This window comes from Bufo bufo, chromosome 3, assembly GCF_905171765.1.
Source record: "Bufo bufo chromosome 3, aBufBuf1.1, whole genome shotgun sequence".
Taxonomy (NCBI): domain Eukaryota; kingdom Metazoa; phylum Chordata; class Amphibia; order Anura; family Bufonidae; genus Bufo; species Bufo bufo.
The window spans coordinates 255,479,391-255,506,095 of record NC_053391.1 but is presented as its reverse complement, the minus strand read 5'-3'; the positions used below and the strand labels follow the sequence as shown (position 1 = coordinate 255,506,095).

At 42.4% G+C, this 26,705-nt stretch overlaps 2 protein-coding genes across 3 annotated transcripts in view; both read left to right on the top strand.

Annotated features, from left to right (window-relative positions):
- Positions 1–1,841: 1,841 nt before the first annotated feature.
- On the top strand, positions 1,842–21,735 carry LOC120993728 (gastricsin-like). Its single transcript, XM_040422200.1, has 9 exons — positions 1,842–1,873; positions 7,812–7,968; positions 8,718–8,835; positions 11,438–11,556; positions 11,671–11,870; positions 11,964–12,071; positions 15,904–16,051; positions 18,984–19,082; positions 21,583–21,735. The coding sequence occupies exons 1-9, from the start codon at positions 1,842–1,844 to the stop codon at positions 21,733–21,735; spliced, it is 1,134 nt and encodes a 377-aa protein (XP_040278134.1).
- Positions 21,736–25,503: 3,768 nt separating this feature from the next.
- TFEB (transcription factor EB) overlaps positions 25,504–26,705 on the top strand; it is a 38,953-nt gene continuing 37,751 nt past the window's right edge. Inside the window, exon 1 of one of the 2 annotated variants that reach the window (XM_040424107.1) lies at positions 25,504–25,787. The gene's annotated coding sequence lies outside the window, so the exon portion shown is untranslated. The remainder of the gene's footprint in view (positions 25,788–26,705) is intronic. The other variant, XM_040424105.1, reaches the window with a different exon arrangement.

The window sequence follows — 26,705 nt, the reverse complement described above, 5'->3', positions numbered from 1 at the left end:
GGAGAATGCAAGTAGTTACTGAAACAGAAATGTCAGGGGAGGTAACAGGTTCTCCTAAAGTGATATTACCATCTTAAAGAGTGAACATTTTTCGCTTGGATATGCTTTCATGTTACAATAGCTGGGATGTCGTCTTCTGGGATCGGATGCAGCCCTTTTATAGCACTGCGACCCCTTCTACTTTTTCTTTCAGACAAAGCTTCTCGTAAGACACATTGGGTGCTGTGGGTCACCTGGTGGGCTGCGTCTAGTTACTCATTTTACCCTGTTCTGTATTCTTGGTGGCAGGTAATGGACTGCCTTTACAGATGGACAATGTTAGAGCTTTATGTCTGCTGTTGAGCCCTATGCAGGTTTTCTGCAGCTGTAGTTTATTGTAGTCTTGATACAAAAACTCACAGTGTAGCCTCACCCCTATGCAGGTCGCCTTTATAATGTGTTGCCACTAGGTGTCCCTCTTGTTTTCTTCTACGTATTGTGTGGATATTTATTTTTATTTTTTTATGTATTTTCAGTATATGTCTTTCAATGATATATTGAATAAATGAAATATTTTTATCTGAAAGAACTTTTTGTGCTGCATGATCACTTTTTGTGGCTAATTTTTCCTACACGGGTGGGAGTGCATTTCCCTGCATAGTGGTATATATTAGGAATGCAACAGACTGCTGGGGAGTGTGTGGAGAATGGGAGTGGTAGTGGCTCTGAAGGTGGCAGTGGTACTTACAGATCACGGTGGCGATCTCCACTCTGGCGCTCCTTAGAGCTGTACAGTGACTGGAATGCACACTTTTTCTTTCCTCTGGGAACACCCTGTTATTGGGGCTCCTGCCTGATGTTGATTGGGGTGCCCTTGATGATGGATGATTAGCTGGGTGCAAGGCGGGACCAGTGAATGATGGAGACTATGAACAGACCTGTTGTTAGCAATAAAGTTTCTCTTTACTAAGTTGATGATAAGGATTGTACTACAAATAGCAAAAATCACTGTTCCACAGTATGTCACAGTACAAAATTCGCTCAATAGCAGTGTATGGACAGCAACAATGAGGGTGGTTATAGTACTCCTGCTCTAAAGACACTGTATGGTCTCAAAGTACAACCACAGGCATGAAATGAGGTTCTTGTTAAGTCTGCTATTCCCAGACTGAGGGGTGCAGAAATTTTAGATCTGGATGGCCAGTCTGTCTCAGAGTGTGGGAATTGGCAATAGTCTTTTCAACAGCAGCAATGTCTTCCTGTCATAAACGAGCACAATACCTTCCTGTCTGAGTCCAATGCACAGCCTTGTGAGTTCTACACCTTCTCAGATGTCTGGTCTCTCTTGATCTGGTGAGGCAGTCCTGGGTTTCAGCGGCTGTCCCGCGGTCCTGGGATGACTGTGACATGTCTCGATTACCGTATGCGTCTCAGGATGCAGATACAGCTAAATGCAATGATGAAGCAGGAAGCCGTTAGCTCCCTACTCCACCATTAACTGGCCTGTACTCTCTCCAGGAGGCGCCATGCAGTGACATCATTGTGCCTGCCGAGCTGAATGGGACAGAGCAAGTCGACCTTTGGATCATAGATCCCAAGTCGATTTGTTCAAATACTTCAATTTTAATGCTGTTTCCATGCAGCATTAAAATGTATTGGCTCCGTGGAGCCAAAGTTCTTCTCGCCAAAAGTCTTTCTGTATTCATATGCGCATATTTAAAAACAATTAAAAATAGGAATCCAAGGTGGGCTTTGGTACAGAGGTACCAGCCATTACCAAAGCCCAGTTTAGATTCCTATTTTAAATATGCAGATATGAATACAGTAGGAATTCACTGAAGTCTTGCACGACTTTGGGCGAAATGAACTTTGGCTCCATCGGGGCAGCACTACTGTAAGGGAGGCACTAAGGGGGCATAACTACTGTGTGGGACACTAAGGGGGCATTCTACTGTATGAGGGCACTAACAGTACATTCTTACTGTAAGGGGGCATTAAAGAGATATTATACTAAGTAGGGGCACTAAGGGAACATAACTACTTGTGGGGGCACTAAGGGAACATAAGTACTGTGTGGAGGCACTAAGAGGGCATAAATACTCTGTGGGGGCATTCTGGGGGCATAAATACTGTGTGGGTCACTAAGGGGGCATAACTTCTGTGAAGAGGGCATTGAGGGAGCATAACTACTGTGTGGAAGCACTAAAGTAACATACCTATTGGGTGGGGGCATTAAGTGGGCATAACTACTGTGTAAAATTACTAATGGAGCGCCACTACTGTGAAGGGGGAACTTAGGGGGAATAACTACTTTGTGGGGGCATAACAACTGCATGGGGGCCAAAGGGGACTGAATCGCATTGGGCATGTATAGATATTGATTATATTGAGTTAGAGGTGTGGCTCAGTGTACAAAAATTTACCATGGTGGGCATAGCATGAAAAAAAGGCAAGCAAAATAATCTGAGTGATTTGACAAGAACTAAACACAAAGGGGTCCAACGCTGAACTCTTTCCTCTTCTCCAGGCATGAAAACAATGTTTTTTCATGTAGTGGCCACTAGGTGAAGCTGAGTGCAAAGAGATCAATTGTAAGTGTATATATATATATATATATATATATATACAGGGAGTGCAGAATTATTAGGCAAGTTGTATTTTTGAGGATTAATTTTATTATTGAACAACAACCATGTTCTCAATGAACCCAAAAAACTCATTAATATCAAAGCTGAATATTTTTGGAAGTAGTTTTTAGTTTGTTTTTAGTTTTAGCTATTTTAGGGGGATATCTGTGTGTGCAGGTGACTATTACTGTGCATAATTATTAGGCAACTTAACAAAAAACAAATATATACCCATTTCAATTATTTATTTTTACCAGTGAAACCAATATAACATCTTAACATTCACAAATATACATTTCTGACATTCAAAAACAAAACAAAAACAAATCAGTGACCAATATAGCCACCTTTCTTTGCAAGGACACTCAAAAGCCTGCCATCCATGGATTCTGTCAGTGTTTTAATCTGTTCACCATCAACATTGCGTGCAGCAGCAACCACAGCCTCCCAGACACTGTTCAGAGAGGTGTACTGTTTTCCCTCCTTGTAAATCTCACATTTGATGATGGACCACAGGTTCTCAATGGGGTTCAGATCAGGTGAACAAGGAGGCCATGTCATTAGATTTTCTTATTTTATACCCTTTCTTGCCAGCCACGCTGTGGAGTACTTGGATGCGTGTGATGGAGCATTGTCCTGCATGAAAATCATGTTTTTCTTGAAGGATGCAGACTTCTTCCTGTACCACTGCTTGAAGAAGGTGTCTTCCAGAAACTGGCAGTAGGACTGGGAGTTGAGCTTGACTCCATCCTCAACCTGAAAAGGCCCCACAAGCTCATCTTTGATGATACCAGCCCAAACCAGTACTCCACCTCCACCTTGCTGGCGTCTGAGTCGGACTGGAGCTCTCTGCCCTTTACCAATCCAGCCACGGGCCCATCCATCTGGCCCATCAAGACTCACTCTCATTTCATCAGTCCATAAAACCTTAGAAAAATCAGTCTTGAGATATTTCTTGGCCCAGTCTTGACGTTTCAGCTTGTGTGTCTTGTTCAGTGGTGGTCGTCTTTCAGCCTTTCTTACCTTGGCCATGTCTCTGAGTATTGCACACCTTGTGCTTTTGGGCACTCCAGTGATGTTGCAGCTCTGAAATATGGCCAAACTGGTGGCAAGTGGCATCTTGGCAGCTGCACGCTTGACTTTTCTCAGTTCATGGGCAGTTATTTTGCGCCTTGGTTTTTCCACACGCTTCTTGCGACCCTGTTGACTGGTTTGAATGAAACGCTTGATTGTTCGATGATCACGCTTCAGAAGCTTTGCAATTTTAAGAGTGCTGCATCCCTCTGCAAGATATCTCACTATTTTTGACTTTTCTGAGCCTGTCAAGTCCTTCTTTTGACCCATTTTGCCAAAGGAAAGGAAGTTGCCTAATAATTATGCACACCTAATATAGGGTGTTGATGTCATTAGACCACACCCCTTCTCATTACAGAGATGCACATCACCTAATATGCTTAATTGGTAGTAGGCTTTCGAGCCTATACAGCTTGGAGTAAGACAACATGCATAAAGAGGATGATGTGGTCAAAATACTCATTTGCCTAATAATTCTGCACGCAGTGTATATATTCCTATGCACAGAGCTCCCCCTAGTGGTGACTGCAAACAACAGCTTTGTAATTGAAGGGAAACTGATTTATTAGTCCATATAGTGAGAATTAACGCCAGAGCACCTGTTCCACTTTTTCCGTCATAGAAGTTGGATTAAGTGGGTGAGGTAGAGGGCAATGGTTTTTATTACAACTTTTTTTAATTAAAATTTCTTCCACTTAAAAGAAAAATGTAAATTTGTCAGAGAACTAGGGCATTGCGGCTTGCGTTCTGTGTTGCCTGGAAGTAATTGATGCATGCATATTTGGAAACTGGTTGAGGCGAGGGGCCCATAAAAAGTTTTGCTATGGGACCCTGTGAGATCTGTATAGGCTCCTCACCAAAATATGATGGCTAGACGACTGGGAAAAAGCATCTTCAAAATGGCAGGTCTTGTGGGGTGTTCCCAGTGAGCAGAAGTTAGCACCTACCAAAAATGGTCCAAGTAAGGACAGCTGGTCAACCAGCAACATACAGAGATTGACCCTTTCATGCTGCAGCCATTTTTCTTTTTTGCTGGTTACTCTCTGCCTTCCAAAAGCCATAGGGGTACACTTATTAAGACCGGTGTTTTAGACGCCAGTCTTAATAAAGCCCTGCACTGGCAGTGGATCTGCAGAAGTTATGAACAGCCTGAGGCCTTGTAAAGCCTCCCAGGCCTGTCATAGGAAACTGCCTGCAAAACTGGACTTGAGGCACGGCCTCACAGGCAGCCTGTAAAAATCTCATGGACTGCAGTAGTATTCTATTGCATTGGTATATGGTACAAGCGATTACAGTAAAAAGTATAGTAAAAAAAAAAATATATAAAAAATTCTAATTATTCTGCTTTCCCAATTTTACAAATAAAATAAACAAAAAATAAACATTTTTTAAGTAGTAAAACATAATAAAAACTATATTAATTTGATATTAAAGTAATCGTACAGACCCGCAGAATAAGGTTGTCATGACATTTTTAGCACTTAATTAATGGCTACTTTCACATCTGAGTTTTCCTTCCCAGTTTTGAGATTGGCCAGAGGATCTCAAAACCTCAGGAAAACACATTTGTTTGAATAATACAACCAGCTGCATCCATTCAGAACCGATCCGGTAGTATTATATCAGAAAATTAACATTCCGGTGCTGGCATAAAAAAAAACTGATCCAACACCATTGAGTTACATTGTTTTTGATGCCGGATCCGGCATGTTCAGTTTCCCATTCCGTCATGGAAACGCAACAGAATGGAAGAGAATGCATTCTGGTGCACTCCATTATGGTTTGTTCAGTTTTGTCCCCATAGACGATGAAGCGTTTTCCTCAGTTTTTTAGATCCTCTGAAGGGTAGTTGCTGTGGGCAACTAAGCCAGTTCTACTTTACACAGTTTGATAAATGACCCCATTAGCCCCTATCCTATCCCACATATTTTTATTTTTTTTAGCATTTATGTATCAAAAATAGCAAAAGCTGTAAAGTTTACGCAGAAGCACTGCCCCTGAAGTTGAAGGAAAAAAGTAGATCCGGCACTTGAAGACTGGGAATGTAAAAATCTTCTTTATTGAAAAACATTAAAAAGCCCATACATAGCACAGATGAGTGAATTCCCATGGATAATCGGTCTATGCGTTTCGGACTATACCCAGTCCTTATTCATGACATAAATTAATTTTTTTTCATGACAAATACATTTTTTATGTCATCAATAAGGACTGGGTATAGTCTGAAACGCGTAGACCGATTGTCCATGGGGTTTCACTCATCTGTGCTATATATGGACTGTTTTAATATTTTTCAATAAAGAAGATTTTTACATTTCAAATCTTCAAGTGCCGGATCTACTCTTTTCCTTCAAGTTGACCTGGATATGCTTCTGAAGGATCCGTGCACGGAGGCTGACATTGTGGTGGTGAGCTGATTGCACCTGTGTAGTTTAGCACTGCAACTTAAGTGCACCAAAACCCCACCTAAGGCAGGGTTCACATATCCAGGGGCTGGATAAGTTTGCAAGTGAAGCCTGCAAGATCATGCAGCAATAGGCCACCTCAGATGGTGGAGTGTCAGCAGTGTAAGTCCTCGTTCACATTTCGTTTTTCAGCCTAGTTCATACTTCATTGATTTGGTCAGGGACTTCCATCAGTGATTTTGAGCCAAAACCAGGTGCAAAAACACAGAACTGGTGAACATCTTTCCATTATACCTTATCTTTGTGTTGCCTCCAATGTGTTGGCTCCCAATCACTGAAGTGTGAAATAGGCTTCACTGTCATGTGCTGTCCGCATATGTAACATCCTGAAGTATGTCACTAAAACGTCTGTTTCCCCGCTGCAACATGTCAGGTGTATATGTATTTCTATCTGGTGTAATCTAACATTGCATTTTCCATTATATGTATTTTCTAAGCCTGTTATATACATATATGCTGTAATTTCCCTGTACACCAGCAGGTGGCAGCAATGTATTTAGCAGGACCATAGTTCAGTTTAGTATAGCTAGACTGGAATAGTTCATTCCAGTGTTTAGCTCCCCCTCTTCTAGGGGCAGAAGTGGGCTGGTCCCACGCCCTGCAGCAAGGAAGGGAAGAAACCAGTTAGATCGAGTGTGAGCCAGCCCCCTGTTGGGGTAGGCTGTGTTAGTAGGAGCTCCCAGAAACAGGGATCCCAACCTAGGATCCAAGTCTCGGCTGAGGCCCAAGATCAACCTTCCCAGGCTGAGTCCTCTACCTCAGCTGTGGACAAAGAAAGCAGCCATATACAGCACTATAGATCTCCAGGAAGAAAACACCATACCCTGCGAGCAGTCCTGTAAGTACAGATCCAAAGACAAACCACTAAGTAAACACAAGTTGGATCCCATTACCTGTTTGGATTTCAATTATTCCTCAATTACTCCTATTAACCACACTCAATTTATTGCATGTGAGCCAGGATACAGGAGTCCAGCCGTACCAAGGTAGGAGACACCGTTGACACTACCATATCTGCTATACAGAGATATTATCCCCCTCTAGCATTCCTCACCTGGTACGTGAGCTATTACACCTTAAAGGGCCCTGCTACAGTACCTGCGCAAGCTGCAATTGGCGTCACAAACTCAAAACCATTATTATTGCGCCAGTGTGCATCTGTCCCAAACCGGCTTACTGCACATTTTCCACAGACAGCACACATACATTGATTTTAATTTTTAATGTGTCTGTTCACATATCTGATAATTTATTTTTTTACTGACCATGGGTCAATAAAATCACTGAGACATGCAATACTTTAGTCCATGATGTGGACCAAACACACCCATTATAGTCTTGTCTGAAAAAACACAGACACAACACAAATTGCATCCGTGTTTTGTCCGTGTTTGGTCAGTACTGATAGGAGATGCTTTGGAATTAAATTTTCAGTGTCCGTGGAATACATGGAGACACATGGAGAGCAAAAAACTGACACACGGACCAAACACAGACATCTTCACGGATGACAAGTGGACTGCTTTCACACAATCAGTGTTTGATCAGTGATTTTCATCAGTGATTGTGAGCCTGGTGCTGGTTTCACACTGACTGACACTTTCACACTGTGGGTAAACCGTACTATATGTTGAAGAAATTGCTAAGTGCTTTCCTTATGTTATAGAGTCCCTCTACAAAGATACAAGTCTGCCCGGGACAACATGCGAGAGAAAGGAATTCTGGACGAGTATATGAAGACTCACAAAAGAGATCCTGCACTTAAATACCATTTCAATCAAAAATATGATTTTGCCGTGGCCTATGAACCCATGTACATGGATGTGAGTTTTAACAGACATATAAATACCGTATACATAAGGATTTATTTTAGGGGCCTCCAACACATAGTTCTGTTTAACTGAAAAATAGCCTAAAAAAAACTTGACTTGCTCAGCATTTTTTTGTAGTTTATTTTGCCCATATAGTGTGTTTTAGTACCTGGTATATTTTAAAGCAGTTTTTGAATGACTTGTGTTTTTTCTTTTTAAATAGGAAAGTATGTGTACTCCCCATGTAATCTGTAATGTCACTTCCTCTGTAGAGTAGAAAGAAAAAATACATCAGTGCAAATTTTTTTTTACAAAAAACATGCAAAATACCATTAATAATGCTCGACACACTGGCACTTTTTTTAAGCTGGGCAAGAAAACAATTTATTTTATGCACTTATATAGCGCTGCTATATTCCGCAGCGCTTTACAGACATTAGCTGTCCCCAATAGGTCTAGTAGATAAAAACACCAATGAGGGAAAAAAATCTAGACCCAGAGCAGGCCGCAGTTTCGAAAACACTATTGACTGAAACAATGCACCAGAAAGGTTGAAAACAATTACTAAAATGCCTGGTTGTCCAAATTTAATATTTCCCCAGAGACTTCCATGCAACACCCAAAGTTCACATGTTTGCCGAATGCAGCAAAATTGCAACACAATCACAAAAACCCTCAAAAATGCCCCAAAAACACCCATGTGTGACACCAACCTTATAGAAATATATGTAGACACTGACATATTTCTTGTTTGTTTTCAGACATATTATTATGGACAAATCAGCATTGGAACACCACCCCAAAACTTCTTGGTTCTTTTTGACACCGGATCTTCCAACCTTTGGGTTCCATCAGTAAACTGTCAAAGCTCTGCTTGCAGTAAGCATCACTGTATCCTAATTTAGAATTACAGAGGTTTGATTTTCATGCATGTAATGTAGAATCATGAAGACAACTCCTTCCCGTATACCCTACTAGGGCATATGGACATCATAGAGGGTCATAGGAGGGAACCCAGCGTGTCCATGTTTTACATGACTGACTATTCATTTGAATGTTCAACATGTAATACCACAGCTGGCTGAAGCCTCCTCCAGCAAAAACAACTGATTGGGGGGAAGATTATCAAAACTGGTGTAAAGGAAAACTGGCTTAGTTGCCCATAGAAACCAATTAGATTTCACCTTTCATTTTCCAGAGGAGTTCTGAAAAATTAAAGGTGGAATCTGATTGGTTGATATTGGGAACAAAGCCAGTTTTCATTTACACCAGTTTTGATAAATCTCCCCAATGTGTATTTTATTTTGGTAAGAGACACAACAAAAACTGCATTGCATAAACACGGAGTGCTGTCCGCATCTTTTGCGGCCCCATTGAAGTTAATGGGTCCACCTCCGAGCCGCAAAAACTGCGGCTCGGATGCGGACAAAAACAACGGTCGTGGGACTTAGGGAATTGGCCGTTTATAGGGATAGGTATCCAGATGTGGTTGCCCTTTTTGGGGCGGGTGCTCTGTATAGATAGGAAAGGAATTATAGTGCCCCCCCCCCCCCCTTATTTTAGGGTGATACTAGGGACAGAACTCTCCTGGTCAAAACTATACCACAATTGAACGGACACCAGGACCCCTCCAGAACCATTTGGTCCCCTATCTAATACCGGATCCAGTATACAACTATCAACAGAAACCGGTAAGACTAGACACACTGTGTCTAATTGATACATACAGTATCTGTCATATGGTGACATATCTACCAGCAAAGGGGTGCATCGCATAGGGTAACCTCCCTATTATTGTCTTGATTTCTGTTGGTGTTTGTTATATAATTTGTTTATTGGATAATAATAAAAGTTACGTTTGAATTAGACATTCCCCTTCCACTTTCAATGTAGGCATTCTTTCCATTTTTGGCTGGGAATGTACATGAGGCGTGAGAGACCAGCTGAATATTAGTCTGCATGACAAAGTGCGATTTTTATGATGTTGTTTAATCTCTCGACAATCCTGTTTTCCTATAAGGGTACAATAAAGAAGAGAGATGAGTGAATCAGTTCCAAAGAACGGACTGGCCCCATCAGCAGGGCTTCTTCACCTGTGGGCTGTGCAGATGCTGCTCTGATGATGTAACAGAGCATGGGCCCTTCATCTGCATCAGTGCAGGCAGGAGATTGCCCGCCGGGGTGAATGTCCGGCCCTGTCAATCTACCAGCAGGTGGAAAAACCCTGTGAATCAATTTTACATCCACAGCATGCCATTTTATGTTGTGGAGTTCTGCCAGATTGTATCTTTGCATACAGAATAAAATTTATAGTTATAGGGTCCAATTTATCATAGACCAAAGTTTTAGCTGGTTTATGACAACCGTGTGCGCTACCGGAGGCTGCACCTAATGTATGATTAGGAACATGCAGTCCGCAGTCCGTGTGCCTAAACTAAAACCTACACCAGCTCCTAGTTGGCATAGATTTAATTCTTTTTTGCCACAAATCTCTAAAAAAAGAAATCTATGCCAGGGCCACTGGCCCTATCTGCCTTCCCACCATGACCTTTTTCAGGAAAGGGGCACAAACATGGTGCCTGCATCTTTTTTTATGCCAGAAAACTGGCATGGGGGAAGGGTAAATTTTCCCCTATAGTTTGGACTTGATAAGGGATGTTCTGGATACATTTTTCATAAACTTGCCATAAAAATAAGGAATATTAGACTAGAATATGAACTGATTTATAGTTATAATAACCATGATGATCTACTACATAAATCACCATAGAGCTTTGGGCTCCACTTCACAGACAGACATAGCAGACACTGAGAGAGAAAGCTTATTAAAGGGAATCTGTCACCCCAATTTTAGACTATTATCTATTATTGGACTAGTAACACATCTAGTAACACATAAGTAGTACTGCAGATCAGGAGTCCAGATCACAATTTTTTATTTTCCTATTGCCCTCGGTTCCCCCGCTGTCAGCACTCAAAGCTGCACTTAAATACACAGTCAGTCCTAACAATGTATTTCAGCACAGCTCTGAGCACTGACAGCGGGGGGAGGAGGATAATAAAAAATAGTGATCTGCAGGACTACTCATGTATTACTGTAGATAATAGTCCAAATTCAGGGAGACATTCCCTTTAGAGGGGTTTTCTAAACTCTTAGAAACCGCCCCCAATGGCACTTAATTAATTTATTTGCATACATATATACATGACAAAGATCTAATTATCATTTTATACCTTTTATTGATAAAGTTATAGGAGCTGCACGTACAGGATACAACTGCTGCCCGGTAATTACCAGTGATCCGCATGTGGATCCTGCTGTCAGACATCATGTACGGACAGCCGAATGGGTGGAAGGTTTTATTAGAGGGAACACTTAGTTGAGTTGGAAAAAGGCATGCAACAAACCAATTGCACAGCACTATAACCTAACATCCACATCTTATCCTAGCAATTATTATTTTTTATTTTTTTTATATAGGCAACCACCATTTATTTAACCCCAGCCAGTCCTCTACCTACACAACCAACGGACAGCAATTCACCATGTCTTACGGCAGTGGCAGTGTCAGTGGTGTCTTTGGCTATGACACAGTTAGTGTGAGTAAAACTAATGGCTACCATGGCATGGCTACTTTATTTGGTGCTACTGTAAATGGGGCATATACTGTAAAAATCCAGTAACTTTAAATTGTAAATGTATCCTTCACATAGGTTCAAGGACTAACCATCACTAACCAGGAAGTTGGACTGACCTATTCAGAGAGTGGCAGCAGTTTCTACTACTCACAGTTTGATGGCATCTTTGGAATGGCATACCCTGCCATGTCTGCAGGGGGCGCCACTACAGCTATGCAAGGAATGCTGCAGCAGAACCTGCTGAACAATCCCATCTTTAGTGTCTACATGAGCAGGTATGCAGCAAAGATAGCAAAATTATAAATGCGCTTAACAAGACACAAGAAACAATGAAAACATAACATGTAACATTTTTATCTTTTTTCTAGTCAATCCGGAGAGGTGATCTTTGGTGGGGTTGATAATAGTTTGTATTCTGGACAGATTCTTTGGGCTCCCGTCACTCAAGAGGTTTACTGGCAAATTGGAATTGATGAGTAAGTTATTCCTATTTCTTGCTGAAGACAGGATGACAGCCATGCGTACTGTGCTGTGATCATTGTGTGGTGGCAAAGACCAGAATGATGACTGGATGGTGCCAGTGTGAGGGTGTAAATGTCTGTCTTTGTCGCCATGACTTATGGTATGGCTAGAGACCACATATCCACCTCCATAAGTGAACTGTCACTTTCTGGGATGCAAATATAGAGTCCATGCAAAAAAGTTGGGCAGAATGAAGAGTGCCTTTTAAGAACAAGGGGAGCTGAGTGGCAGCTATATCTCTCGCATGTGCCACTATTATAAAAAAACATATGGGTGAATCTTCTGCCTCCTTTGGGGTAAATGCACACAATCAGAATTGAATGCGGATTTACATTTTCCGCACTGTAGGTCATGTACATTGTATTCTATGAGAATTTGAAATTCTCATGCACACGATGCAGATTTTTTCAGTGCGTATTTTAGAATCCGCAGCATGTCAATTTATTTTAATTTTCCTGACCAGACATTTTCCATTCACTTCAATGGGGAGAGTAAAATCTGCGTCAAATGATTCAGATTGACTGCATGAATTTCCCTGCAAACATCTATGGATGTCAGTGCGGATTGTCCGCACATTAATCCTGAACATGTGCATTTACCCTTGATCTGAGGGAAGGAGCACAATATATATTCCACAGTGTATGTAAGGGTCTGTCTACATGGTGTTACATTTTGTGTAATGATAGTCAATGGTGTTGAAATGCAACATGCTGATGCATGCCTGATTTTTTTTTTTTGAGACACCAATGAACATCATTGCAGAAAATGTCAAGCGACTTTTCTGCAACAAGAAGTCACTCAACAAATATTTCCATGTAGTTTTACCCGACTTGTGTGACTTGCTATAGTAAGACACATGTCGCCGTACTTCTTGCTGTGCAGAATTTACAAGTAGGACACATGCTCGCTACCATATTAGCACAGATATCCTTTCAGCACCCCCATTATTTGAAGGGAAAGATTTTCAACTTATACACATTAGATAATCAACCAAACATACATAGGCTGGACAGTCCCCTAACATCGGCCATTCAGTATATTGGAGGTCAACCTTCCCTATCCTTTGTTCTGCCAGTAGATAAGGCTTATCTCTCTCTCCATATTGGACTAAACATCCAGGCTTGGAGCAAAAGTCAAATGAATGTTCGTCTGAGTACTACCTCATGGGTACTGCAAGTTTTGGGTGAACACCCAATGGGCAAAACGTTTTGCTACTTTAGGGGGCCTTTTAGCCCTGCCCACCATTTTTTCAAAAGTAGACAGTGTGGAGCTAGGTACAGCCAGCCCAGAACACTTAGGCTACTTTCACACTAGCGTTCGGGGCTCCGCTTGTGAGCTCTGTTTGAAGGGGCTCACAAGCGGCCCCGAACGCATCCGTACTGCCCTAATGCATCCTCAGTGGACGCGGATCCGCTGAGAATGCATCAGTCTGCCAGCGTTCAGCCTCCGCTCCGCTCAGCAAGCGGACACCTGAACGCTGCTTGCAGCGTTCGGGTGTCCGCCTGGCCGTGCGGAGGCAAGCGGATCCGTCCAGACTTACAATGTAAGTCAATGGGGAAAGATCCGTTTGAAGATGACACAATATGGCTCAATCTTCAAACGGATCCGTCCCCCATTGACTTTCAATGTAAAGTCTGGACGGATCCGTCTGAACTACTTTCACACTTAGAATTTTTTCTAAGCTATAATGCAGACGGATCCGTTCTGAACGGATCCAAACGTCTGCATTATAGGAGCGGATCCATCTGTGCAGACAGCAGACGGATCCGCTCCGAACGCTAGTGTGAAAGTAGCCTTATTGAAACCTATTCCTACCCAGACCTGCATAGATGCACCACAATTATTAAGAGGCATGTGTGTAAACCACCAGTCTTAATAAATGCCCCCTGTATGTGGTGACTGGTGCCCTTTAAGACAGGTAACACTGTAGAATAGGGGGGTTAATGAGGTACAGTGAATTTACTAGCTATCTGTGCTACAGTCAAATCACAGATTTGACATTTCTGAGGCTGTCCTGTTCATCTGAATGAGTCTTGCCGAAATCTATGCACAGGCTAGAGAAACAATCCCATTTTAAATAATGATTTTTTCAGTAGCATGTAGTTCAGTAACAAAACATCTTTAGAAGGTATTCAAATTAGGGTCAAATAAAGTCAATGTTGAACCTTTTAACCAGGCCTTGAGACATAACTTTGGATTCTACATAGAGAAAATAACCATGGCACTTAAATTCCCATGTAATAATTAAACTTATTTCATTAGTGTTTCCAGGAAACACACATGGAGACCAACGGTAGTGCTTCAGTCTATCCCAAACCTTGGTCATGGCCATACATTGCTGTTTAGCTGTGACAGAACAAAACACTATTGAATTATTGCATAAGAATGCTATAGGCATATACATAGATACAGATGTATCCCTACCACTGAGCACCTCCCTAAACAATACCAGAGTACCACCCATGGCAATACATGGCATATTGTGCCCAACCTTAAATTTTATTAAATAAAACACATCATAACAATAAAGAATACACCGACTAGAGAGTGGAGGTAAACGGAACTGATTTATTAAATAAAGTACCAAATACAACTCACTTAAACTTTTAAGAGCCCAGTCATAAACTCAGACTCCAATAAAAAAAAAATATATATAACTAAAACTCAGAGTCCATCCCATCACGGGACGACTATCATTACTTCACCCAAACATCAATCACATCTCCAAAACTTACCATAGATAAGGGGCGGGTGGGAGGGGCACACAGGATCCGGCTCCACAGGCAGGTTCAAGTCCAAGACAAGCCCCAGCCTGCGGAGCACGGCTAATTATAGCCCCCTCTGCATTCCCTTAAGCCAATCCGCAGTCGTCTCCAGGGCTCCGCTAACCTTCCTTACAACCCTGGGCCAACATAGGCTAAAATTCCCACCAATTGCAGGGTGTTCACTGGGCAGAAATACTTCTCTGCCCAGTGATCCCACAAAAGCAGGAAACCCTTTTCCCGCCGAAAATGCCTAATAATAACCCATCTATCACCATGCAGACAATTACCACAGGTCAAATAACCATAGGCAAATGCCAGTATGGCCATGCGTCCCCCTCCATAATGTCCGGGGGCCCTTCATTCTTTTACAGGCTATAACTCAAGTCAAGGTAGTAACTCATCTAGGGACTACAGTTTCAGAGGAACTACACCCCTCACCCATTCAAGGCAGGGAGAACTAATAGTTGGGTGATAGGCCTTTGTTGGGGATCCAGGGGAGAACATATAGTAGAGGTAAGGAGTCTTGCCATGCAATGCTTCCCTGGGAAAAAAGATAAGCAAATTAGCTCTTTCCAAGAGAAATCCCAAACGGGGCTGTCACGCAGCCAAGTTGGTTCTCTTTGCCCTGCACAGACTAATGCCATTCTTAAGTCAGAACATGTATCTGGAAGTTGGAATAAATAGAGAGTCCCATGATACATACAGGTTTTTCCCTGGGAAATAGTTCATGTTGCGCATTTGCATTGCAGCATTTGTATTTTTCTTAGACAATAATTGGCAATATAATTAACATTTACTACCAGCAACCATAAAAAGTGTTGAAGCATGAATTGTCCATCTTTTGACTGAAAGAGCAGATCATTATTGGTTAATACTGAATATTTTTTTTAGTTGAAAGTTTGTATCATTAATGACAATCGTTATGTCTATTGCCAGATAACCACAAATAATAGGAAATAACATACATAGCTGTGTGTATTAGAGATTTTACACTGTTGTTCTTCACCGTTGTACGTTACAGGTTCTCAATCAATGGACAAGCAACAGGATGGTGTAGTCAAGGCTGTCAGGCTATTGTGGACACTGGAACTTCTCAACTGACAGTTCCCCAGCAATACATGGGCAGCCTGCTCCAATATCTTGGAGCCCAACAGGGAGGAAATGGACAGGTGAGCGGGTATAGCCTATGTCTTTATTACCAAATGAAAGAACCTAGCATTATTTCTACAATTTGCATTTTTGAGAAAAGATGGAAACAAACTAAGGTCACTTTTTGCCACCTATATCGTGCTGCTTTTCAGAGCAAATAATGCTATACAAATAGGAAACATGAACTGTCTTTATTGGCTTTATTCAAGCTTACATTTTTCTTTTACCTTTTAGAAAAACATGCAGGAAAGTTTTAGTTCTGAAGGTGGAATAGCTGCTGTCTCTTATAGCTTTCTTACCCTAGGTAGATTTTGTAAGCCCAATCGCTCTCACAGAGATTGTGATAGAAATGTTTCATATGTCAATGAGCCATATGGTCTCTGTATGAATAACAACCCTATGAGCATATAAATGAGCACCTAATAAGGTGTAAATGTCCCTTGCTGCCTATTGTGCCAAATTTGCCAGCAGTCTTCCTGAGTTGTCCCCATAACTGAAGACCTGCAATGTCATTTCCTACAATGCATCCATAGTACAACTGCGCCCTGGAAGTCTTGGTATGGGTTTCAGCAGGATAATGGATTTGAGCTGTGACACAATTATAAAAATAAACTAACTCTGGAGACAAGAGCTTATATTACAAAAGCAGAGCAGAATTTATTTTAAAGAAGGTAGTGAAGCTAATTGCTCACATTTGGGAGGAAATGCTTTTCATTATTTAAGACATTGTACATAGAAGTAGCAAAAAAAGTCCTGAACTTTCACATAGATCATGTCTGTATTCTAGCATGCCATAACTAAACGAGCAAAGTACCCTTTAAATTAATGTTTTTATGTAAACGTTTTTGAGGTCACAGTTTTCTTAAAAGCTATGGACCTCATTGCAGTGGTTTTTGTATTGCTCATTTGCTTGATAAATGCAAAATTAAGTGTCTGAGATTTTGATATTGATGGCTTTTTCTCAGGATAGGTCATCAACAGGCCCCACCAGTCCACCAGTGGGCCCCTCAGCAAGGTGGACCCCTAGACCCCATACCCTGCACAAATGGCATCATAGACTAACTGCACTACATATACTGTAGATATGCAACATACAGCATCCCAATCAGTCTATGTTACAGCATCCCAATCAGTCTATGTTACAGCATCCCAATCAGTCTGTTTATATGAAAAACTGGGTAGATTATGTGACAAATTATTCCGTTTATTTTTAAAGATGCATCTGGAGATGACTTGTAGGTACAAAGGCAGGACATTACCTCCTATAAGAGATACCTAAAGCACACTGTAACCACAAATATACAAGATATTCAAAGATATAGTCTTTATTAGAATTTTAAATTGACATAAGAAAACACATATATAAATTGGCACTGACACACACCACAGGAATATGCCACAATTATTATTAATATTATTTATTATTAAAGCGCCATTCATTCCATAGCGCTGTACATATGATAAGGGGTGCACATACATAATACAGACAATTGCACTAATCATAAACAAGACAAGTTACAGACTGGTACAGAAGGAGAGAGGGCTCTGCCCGTGAGGGCTTACAATCTACATGGTATGGGAGAAGGACACAGTAGGTGCGGGGTCAGATGTAAAAAAGCAAGCAAGAAATTCAATCAATTGGAGGAACGGTTATAACATAAGAAACCGTTTGCCATATGGCACCCCCTCTCAAATTACAAAAGGTGCTAGCAATTCAGAACATGTGAAATACAGACCCAAAATGCCACCTCCAAAACACCCTGACACGTGTTTCGTGTCAGCTTCCTCAGAGGAGTTAAAAGTATTGAACCAGATGCCCCTAGATATACCCAGTATCAACCAATGAAACAAACACATCAAATCTGATGCATATTTAGACTAAATCACAAAGACATACCTACCATCATACCAGGCTACTATTTGGCACCTCCGGAGAACACCAGCACAGGGGTGGATACACAGGGGGATATTGGCACAGGAGTGATTTAATATCTGATCAGTTGGTCTGACAGTCAGCTGTTTGAAGAGGCCACGGCACTCCACTGAGTGCCGTGGCCTCTTCTCAGGCCAGTGACATCATGTATATCAGTCACACGGTCTAGGCACAGCTCAGTCTCATAGAAGTAAATGGGCCTGAGCTGCAGCACCGAGCACTGCTGCTATACAATAGACAGTGCTGCGCTTGGTAAGCTGTGAGAAGGCCACAGCTCTCACTGGAGTGCCGGGGCCTCTTCAAACAGCTGATCAGTGGGGTCCTGGGAGTTGGACCACCACCGATCAGCTACTGATGACCTATCCTAAGGAGGATAGGTCATCAATATCAAAATGTTAGACAACCCCTTTAGGCAGTTTCTAAATAGTTTTCATTAACAATTCTGCTGTTGCAGAGTCTGCAGAACTCCTGCACATAGCTAGCAGTGCTGCTGCTTCTGACTTAGAACCATCAGCATAGAGCACATGGCTGCTGTCAGCACAAGACATCATCTGCTCTCTCTGCTATTCCTTTTCTTCATCTCAGAAGCCATACAGGGCAGATCAAATTGTCTGATACAGAGGAGAGACCATAGGGGCTGTGTAGTAGAAAAGTAGAACTTATGACAAAATCTGCAGAGGTAGGGGAGAGATCACACAGGCAGAACCAGAGAGAGAGAAAAGATCGAACACAGTTATCAGCATAATGTCATCATGTCTGCACAGAGGAGATCCTTATGGATTGTATCAGAAGAAGAAAGTAGTACAGGAATGAAGCTCTGTTACCACATGAGAACTAGTGAAGGCATCAGCAACCTGGACCCAGCATGTATTACTGGGAGGGACATCCCCATAGGAGCCAAGTGTTAACTCATTTTATACTTGCGAAATATGTTCATAACCTTTTGGAAAAAATATTTATAGCTTTTTGACATTTTAAAATAACAGGATTGACTATGAACCCATCTCTTTTCTCTTCAGTTCCTGGTCAATTGCAACAATGTGCAGAACCTGCCACCTATCACCTTCACCATAAATGGAAACCAGTTTCCTATCCCACCTTCTGAATACATTATCCAGGTAAACGGTCACTTTTAAATATATGTTATACAAAGAAATATTGTGCTGTGCCTCTTTAGAACTATTTTACTTACTGAAGAAGTAGATATAAAAAGAGCCCTGCTGTAGAACTTCTGTGAAAAAGTAATTTTGCAGTTCCCAATCCAAGAGATACAATTCTCCAACTCTAGAAGGACTTTGTTCTACCTTGCTTACATTGTTCTACATTGCTTACACGGGGACTGTGAAACTACTAGTTTTAGACCAGTCTGCTGGAGGAGAGCAGGATGCACGTGTGCATTAATATGATGGGAGTTATAAAGGCTGCCATGTTTTGTAGTATTAAAATTGTCATTACTAGACATGAGCTTACTGACAAATTAAATTTGTTACAAATTTGAATTTTTGGGGGATTTGTTCCACACAAATTGGTGGCTGTTATTTTACGGTTCAGAAGACCTCTGCCACCAAGCAGGGATCATTTTTGGAGCCTAGTCTAGTGTCATTCCTAATGCTATCTTAGCATTAAAGAGCTTGAAAGGGGTTGGACACAGTCCTCAGAGTGTCATACACAACATTTCAGGGCAATTTGGGGCATTTTGATTGAGGTTGAGTTTATTGGACTAAATCAAATTCGATGGTCAATTGGAACTAATCAGACTCTAAATTAATTTTGAAAAATTTGCTCATGTCTAGTCATTACAACGATTTGGCAAATTATAATTTTAAAGAATTTCCTTCTATTCACAGAATAGAATTCTGGGAAAGAACGGTATCCCATTGGTGTTGTCTGGAGATTGGAAATTTAGGTCTTTTGATAGGATAGAAGAACAATTCAAAATTAATAAGTGGCTTTTCTTTGGATGATATGTGTTATATAAAGCTTAGGCTTCATGCACATGGCCATGTCAATTTCAGTCCACAAACATTGAATCTGCAAAATATAGATGCCTTCCGTGTGCATTACGCATTTTTCTGACTCCCATTAATTGAAAGCACTATTCGCAACAATATGGACTAGAATAGGACATGTTCTATAATTTGTAGAACAGCCACAATAATCACAAAATATATGAATGTGTGCATGACCACACAGAAATGAATGCAGATGCCACACGGATGGTAAATATGGTCATGTGCATGATGTCTTATGCTACATTTACAGATAAATTGGTAATTATAATACAGTTTTCTGAAATCACTGAACTATGTTTCCAGCCTTCCCAGAACTGGTAATTTTGGAGGATATTTCACAGATGCTTCAAGAAGTGAAAAGCCTCCATACTGAAATGCCTATTTTAGCATGTTTAATTAGCGTTAGAATATATGGTACAAACAGAAGCGTAGCTATAGCAGAAGCAGGGAAAGCCCACCTAGTAAAAGGCTGAAGAAAATGTACTGTCAGGTACCTTCAATAGTATTATACAATGACATTATATTCAGAGACACTCGACCTTGTCTAAAGCCGCAATTTGCTGTCCCCTATGTACGGGCAACCTTCGTGCGGCAGCCAGGACGGATCGAGACCCATTCAACTTGAACGTTCTATTTTTTTGCGTTGCGTAGGCACTGACAGAAACACCACGGAAGCACTCCGTAGTGCTTCCGCGGGGTTCCGTGCCTCCGTTCCGCACCGCAGCTCCGGATTGCGGACCTATTCAACTGAATGGGTCTGCATCCGTGATGCGGCGAGCACACAGCCAGTGCCCGCATATATTGCGGACCCGCTGTTTTTGCGGGCCGCAATACTGCCACGGCCGGGCAACGGCCATGTGCATGAGGCCTAAGAGAGTGATATTGACTAGCCAAAGGAGTGGAGGTTGCACAGGAGGAGGGGGTTGTGAAGAGGTTGTTGAGTGGGGGTCCCGTTTAAAGATTTGCTATAGAGCCTAGTCATTTCTAGTTATGCCACTGGGTACGGTACATACCAGAATCCAGAAGTACAGTGAGATACTGGCTGAACGTTCTAATAAGTGTCATTAAATATATAAAAATGTTTGAGTCCTGTATAGTCAAATTTCACATACTTTAGAAAAAAACAAGTGTTTTATTTCTATATGGAGCAGAGATAGTATTGGGGGACAAGGACATGCAAAAATAAGAGATTAAAAAAAAGAAAAAATATTGTCAAGGTGAAAGTCCTCTTTAATTGTGGTTTCACACATAGCATCTTTTCTGCACTTTTTCTTCTTTTATTTTTTTGCATAAAAACAATATGTAAGTTGATAGGGAATAATAAAAGTGTGTTAGAAAAAGGCAGTCTGCTCTGGGTATGGCTTTATAGACCTATTGTTTTAAAAATAGATACAGCTGAAAAAAAGTATGTCAAAACCGTGTGAACAAAAAAAATGCCACTAAAAACTCCTGCAAAAATGACATTAATGAAATTTTAACATGCCCCACAAAAGTGTGTCTGAAGGCCTAATGGTGTCTGGTCACATGTGTAGTGAAAGGTCGGTCCTCATAGTCCCTGGTCAGCCTCATTCACAGATGTTCACATTGTATTTTTATTTTTTTCTAGAATAATGGTTATTGTACAGTTGATGTTGAAGAAACCTACCTCCCATCTCAGAATGGTCAACCCTTGTGGATCCTGGGAGATGTATTCCTGAGGCAGTACTACTCTGTCTATGACATGAGCAACAACAGGGTGGGCTTTGCTCAGGCTGCATAAAAGGACCAGGAAAGGTCATTCCTAAGAGGAAATGGATTAGAAGATACCATCTTTCACCAAACAACTGCAAATAAATCGTTTTATTGAAATGTGTTCTAAAATGTTTCCGTATTTAAACATAGAGAAAGGTTATATGTGAGCTATACATGGAAAACACATACAAGTGTGCAGCTTTAGTACACTAAGGCCAGGCCTCTTTCACACGAGCGTGTCCGGATTAGGTCCGGATGCGTCCCGGTGCAATGTGTCTTGCACGCGCGTGATAAAAAACCGACTGTGGTACCCAGACCCGAACTTCTTCACAGAAGTTAAGGTTTGGGTTAGTTGTAGTGTCGATTGTATTATTTCCCCTTATAACATGGTTATAAGGGAAAATAATAGCATTCTGAATACAAGTGGATTAAGGTGAAATTGTTTTTTCATTTTTTTTAACCCCTCCAGCGCTATTGTACTATGCATTCTGTATTCAGAATGCTATTATTTTCCCTTATAACCATGTTATAAGGGGAAATAATAATGATCGGGTCCCCATCACGATCGTCACCTAGTAACCGTGCGTGAAAATCGCACTGCATCCGCACTTGCTTGCGGATGCTTGCGGTTTTCACGCAACCCCATTCATTTCTATGGGGCCTGCATTACGTGAAAAACGAACAATATAGAGCATGTTGCGATTTTCACGCAACACACAAGTGACACCGTTCATGTGCACAGCCCCATAGAAATGAATGGGTCCGGATTCAGTGCAGGTGCAATGCGTTCACATCACGCATTGCACCCGCGCGGAATACTCGCCCGTGTGAAAGGGGCCTAACAGAAGTCCAATGAGGGTATGTTCACACATGGCAGCTTGGTTGAAAACATTTCTACAACACTAATCTTTATGGGGGTTTGAGGAAATCCATGCATCTGCTACAGCAGTGGTCAGCAACCTTCGGCACTCCAGCTGCTGTGAAACTACAACTCCCAGAATGCACACTTGCTTGGCAGTTTTTTTTAAAACTCCCATAGAAGTGAAAGGAGGATTCTGGGAGTTGTAGTGTCAGAACAGCTGGTGTGCTGGAGGTTGCTGATCCCTGTGGATTTTTCAGAATATATGCCATCAACCTCAGATGGATGTGGGTCCCACCTCTAAGGCCCACTCCTATCTAGAAAAGAGAGCCGCTGACATGTACAGCATGATTTTCATTCATCGCTATTAGAGTTTTGAAAATAGCCAAGCAAGTGCGCTCAGCTATTTTCGGAACTACCATAGCGGTGAACAGAGGAAGGACGCGGATGCGCAGGTGCTCTCTGTTCACTGTGGGGGTCCTGCTCTGGAGGCATGGGATTTGCACCTATCTGACAATGATGGCATATCCTAGCAATATGCCATCTATATCCCAGATGGGAATACCCCTTTAAATGTCCATGTGAACAAGGAACCCTGCCTTACCGAGACTGTACCTTATTCCAGCCACTCCAGCCAATGTCTGGTGAATGTTCACTGCACACGTACAATGGTATGAATAAATGCCACAATCCATCACATACCAAAATAAAGCTCCTCCTTTCAAACCTCTTTCCCTAATAATAGTTGTAACAGTGATACAGGAAGAATGGTGGACAACAAGGTTATCACAAGGCCCACAATGGTCCCTGTCATTTTCAAAAAACTTTGCATAAATCAATAGAGGTGAATATAACAAACCTTGTAATGTCAGAGAATAATGCCTTTTTCTCCCTCTAGCAGCATTCTTCCTCTCCACTACATAGACATCTTTCTTTGTGTCTCTTCCCTCTCACTGCAGACTTTTCTTCACCCCTTCCATCTCTATAGTCTTCTATGGACTGCATGTAATATTTGATCCTTCAGTGACTTGACAGACTTAGAGAATGCTAGTTTTGGAGGGGATGGGAGAAAGAGCCATTTTTCTCTGATAAGACATATTACAAAGTTTCTTAGATTCAGCAGTACTATTACTTTAAACAACAGTGACCATTTAAAGGACAATGATGGACAAAACTGACACACTAACACCAAGACAGGGTCTGAGAGGGAGGTGCATGGATTTGGGAAACTTTTCTCCACCACTTTGGTACCAAGTTACCAACCTACTTTATTATCCTCTCCTCCACATTGCTAGCCACTACAAATCATCAATAACTGGTGGTAACGTGAATAGTTACCTCTTCTAGTTGGTGGCATACAGGCCTCTAGAGAGACTACGGTACATTCAGACAAGAAGGTGACGGCACAGCCCTCTACCACACCATTATGTCCCCTGTGAATGTACCCTAAAGCCCTGGTCAGCTGTCCAGTACCCTGTCATACCCCAATGCTGGAGAATTTAACTGTAAGAACAAGTTCACACACTAAATGTCACCTCTTTCTTCACCAACCTTCTGTAAAACAGTGCAAAGGCCATATACATTAATCTAAAGATGATTCAAAGGTACGATTTCCGCCAAAACGAACGTTCACTGACAGTTCACACATTGTGCCTATTGTGTGGATTGGTGGTGCAGAATTCACCTAGCAGTGCAAGTCAATTGAGTTTTCCTCTCACTGTGTACATGCTGTAGATTTAAGTGTGGATTCCATTTTGAAATCTTCAGCATGTTCATTACCTTGTAGATTGGGTGTGGATTTGCTGCAGATTTTTTCCATTGAAGTCAATGGAGTTCTAAAATCTGCATCTAACTCCGCTAGACAGAAAGGCTTACTTGCAGATATTGTCTACATAACATTTCATTATGGATGTACTTCTGGATTTTCATGCAGATTTGATGTGGATTTCAATTGCATGAAAATCTGCGCCAGACCTTATAGTGCGCATTAAAATCTCCTGCATTAAAGGGGTTGTGAGAGAATGGGTTGTCTGGGATCCACAATATACGGGCAACGGCCATGTGCACACCATATCACGGATGCGGACCCATTCACAGAGGCACGGATCAGAAACCCAAGGAAACACTACAGGGTGCTTCCGTGGGTTTTCTGTCTGTGCCTCCGCACCTCAGAAAAGTAGTACATGCACAACTTTTTTGCGGTGCGGACCGTGGGATGTGGATCGCGGACCTCATTCAAGTGAATGGATCCTGCTTCTGCAAACGGCAGCCCTACGGTTGGTGCCCTTGCATTGCGGACTGCAGCATAGACCCGGCCGGCACATGAACTGTGTCTGAGCGCTTAAAGAGAAGGCTAAAAAATCTCAGCCCTGGACAGCCAAAATTTGCTGGGACATTCTCTGAAAATTCGGAATGGTTGGCAACTATGTGTATGTGATATCACAGCGGCAAGACAGTGGGCACCGCCAAAGCAACGGATGATTTAACATTTGGATAATGTTGCTTTTTAAAAAAAAATTATACCATTTTATGCTCTTAGGAAATTTTCTTAAAATACCAGAAAACCCTTTAAAGGAAAAGTCCACAAAAAAATACAATTATAAAGTATATCTGATCTGCATTTTTGCTTGTTTATGATCGGACAGCATTGTGTGTACAACCAGAAACTCCGAGGTCTTTAAAAAAAAGAAGGGATGCCAGCTCCTGCTTTTGGCCACCTGACTTGCCCAATATTTGTAGAAAACTTTCTATCCAGTAACAGACAGCTGTTATAGCTCTCAGCAACCTCTAGGGGGCGTGCCCTGCTAGTGAACATCTACAGACAGAACATTCGTGCAGTTTTTACACCTTGTAACACTACGTTCCTTAGCTGCTGCTGAGGTAAAAGAGATCATCATCTACATGGGAATGCCACCTAGAAGATGCACGCAGGACGGGAGCTAATTAGACACTACATGTGCCCTTAACAAATATGGCGGTCTCTGGCAGGCCAAAACTTCATTTCCCATCATCCACCAGGATGGGGAACTCCGTCCCATGCTCCTCCGCGACTCGTGGGCTCCCCCTGCTGATCAAAGCGAACTCCGTTTTGACAGAAGCCGGTGACAGGGGGCGGGAGAGTCGGAGGGGAGCAGTAAACGGGGACTTGAGGCCGACACCGGGCAAAGTCACCGATCGCATTGGAAATTTGTCGCCATATCAAGAAGAGGACGGCTCGTCAGGTAACCTTATCCGAGTGACCTTCAGGGGGACACAGCAGCGGCGCCCCGAGCGACAAGCCGGCGGCAGAGGGGAGAGTGCCGCCACCGTGCGGTATGGTGTATAGACGTGACTGGCACTGGGCACAGTGTACGGGAGGCACCCGGGGAGTGCCCGAGGGGGAGGAGCTCCGGTGACACCTGTCAGCGCTGTACCAAGGACACATCCGGGGCTCTGCTTGGAGCGGGGTCCATGGATGCCCAGGAGACTGGTGCCCTGTGTCACTGCTCCCACAACATTCGAACCAGCAATCTCTCAGCAGTGCCAAAGGGCTTGGGATGGATCTGTTAGGTATCAGGCGAGGACTAGATCTATTCCCAAACTTGCATGTGTTTTCAGACATCCAGCCAATCAGTGCTCACCCCCTTCCCCAATATCTGATTTGGGTGACCAACTGACACCTCATCCACTTTCAAAAGTCTCTGAACCTCAGAATCCCTTTAACACGTCATAGCCACATATGAAAGGCTTTAATCAGTGAGGGGTGCGAGTGCTGAGACCCCCACTGATCGCTGGAAGGAGGAGAGAGGAGTGGACCCTATGTGACTCTCATCCTCCTCATCATCCATGGGGCTGTGACATCAGAAGCCGGAATCGGCTGTTACCTCAGGTGTGGAGGGGCGCACTGCATGCTGGGCCGTATCATCGCCTAGGGCGTCTGATGGATGTCGTGTCCCACCTAGCATGCAGCCTGGGAGATTGGGCTCAACCCCTTTAAGGCTGGATAATGGTTGTAACCCAAACCACCTTAAAGGGGTTGTCCAGGGATGAAATTGAGATGAAAAGACTAGAAGAGATAGTGGCCCCACCGTCCCTGCCCAGCCAATCACAGCCCACAGTGCCCCAGCTAGTGATTGGCTGAGCAGGACTCTCCAGGTACT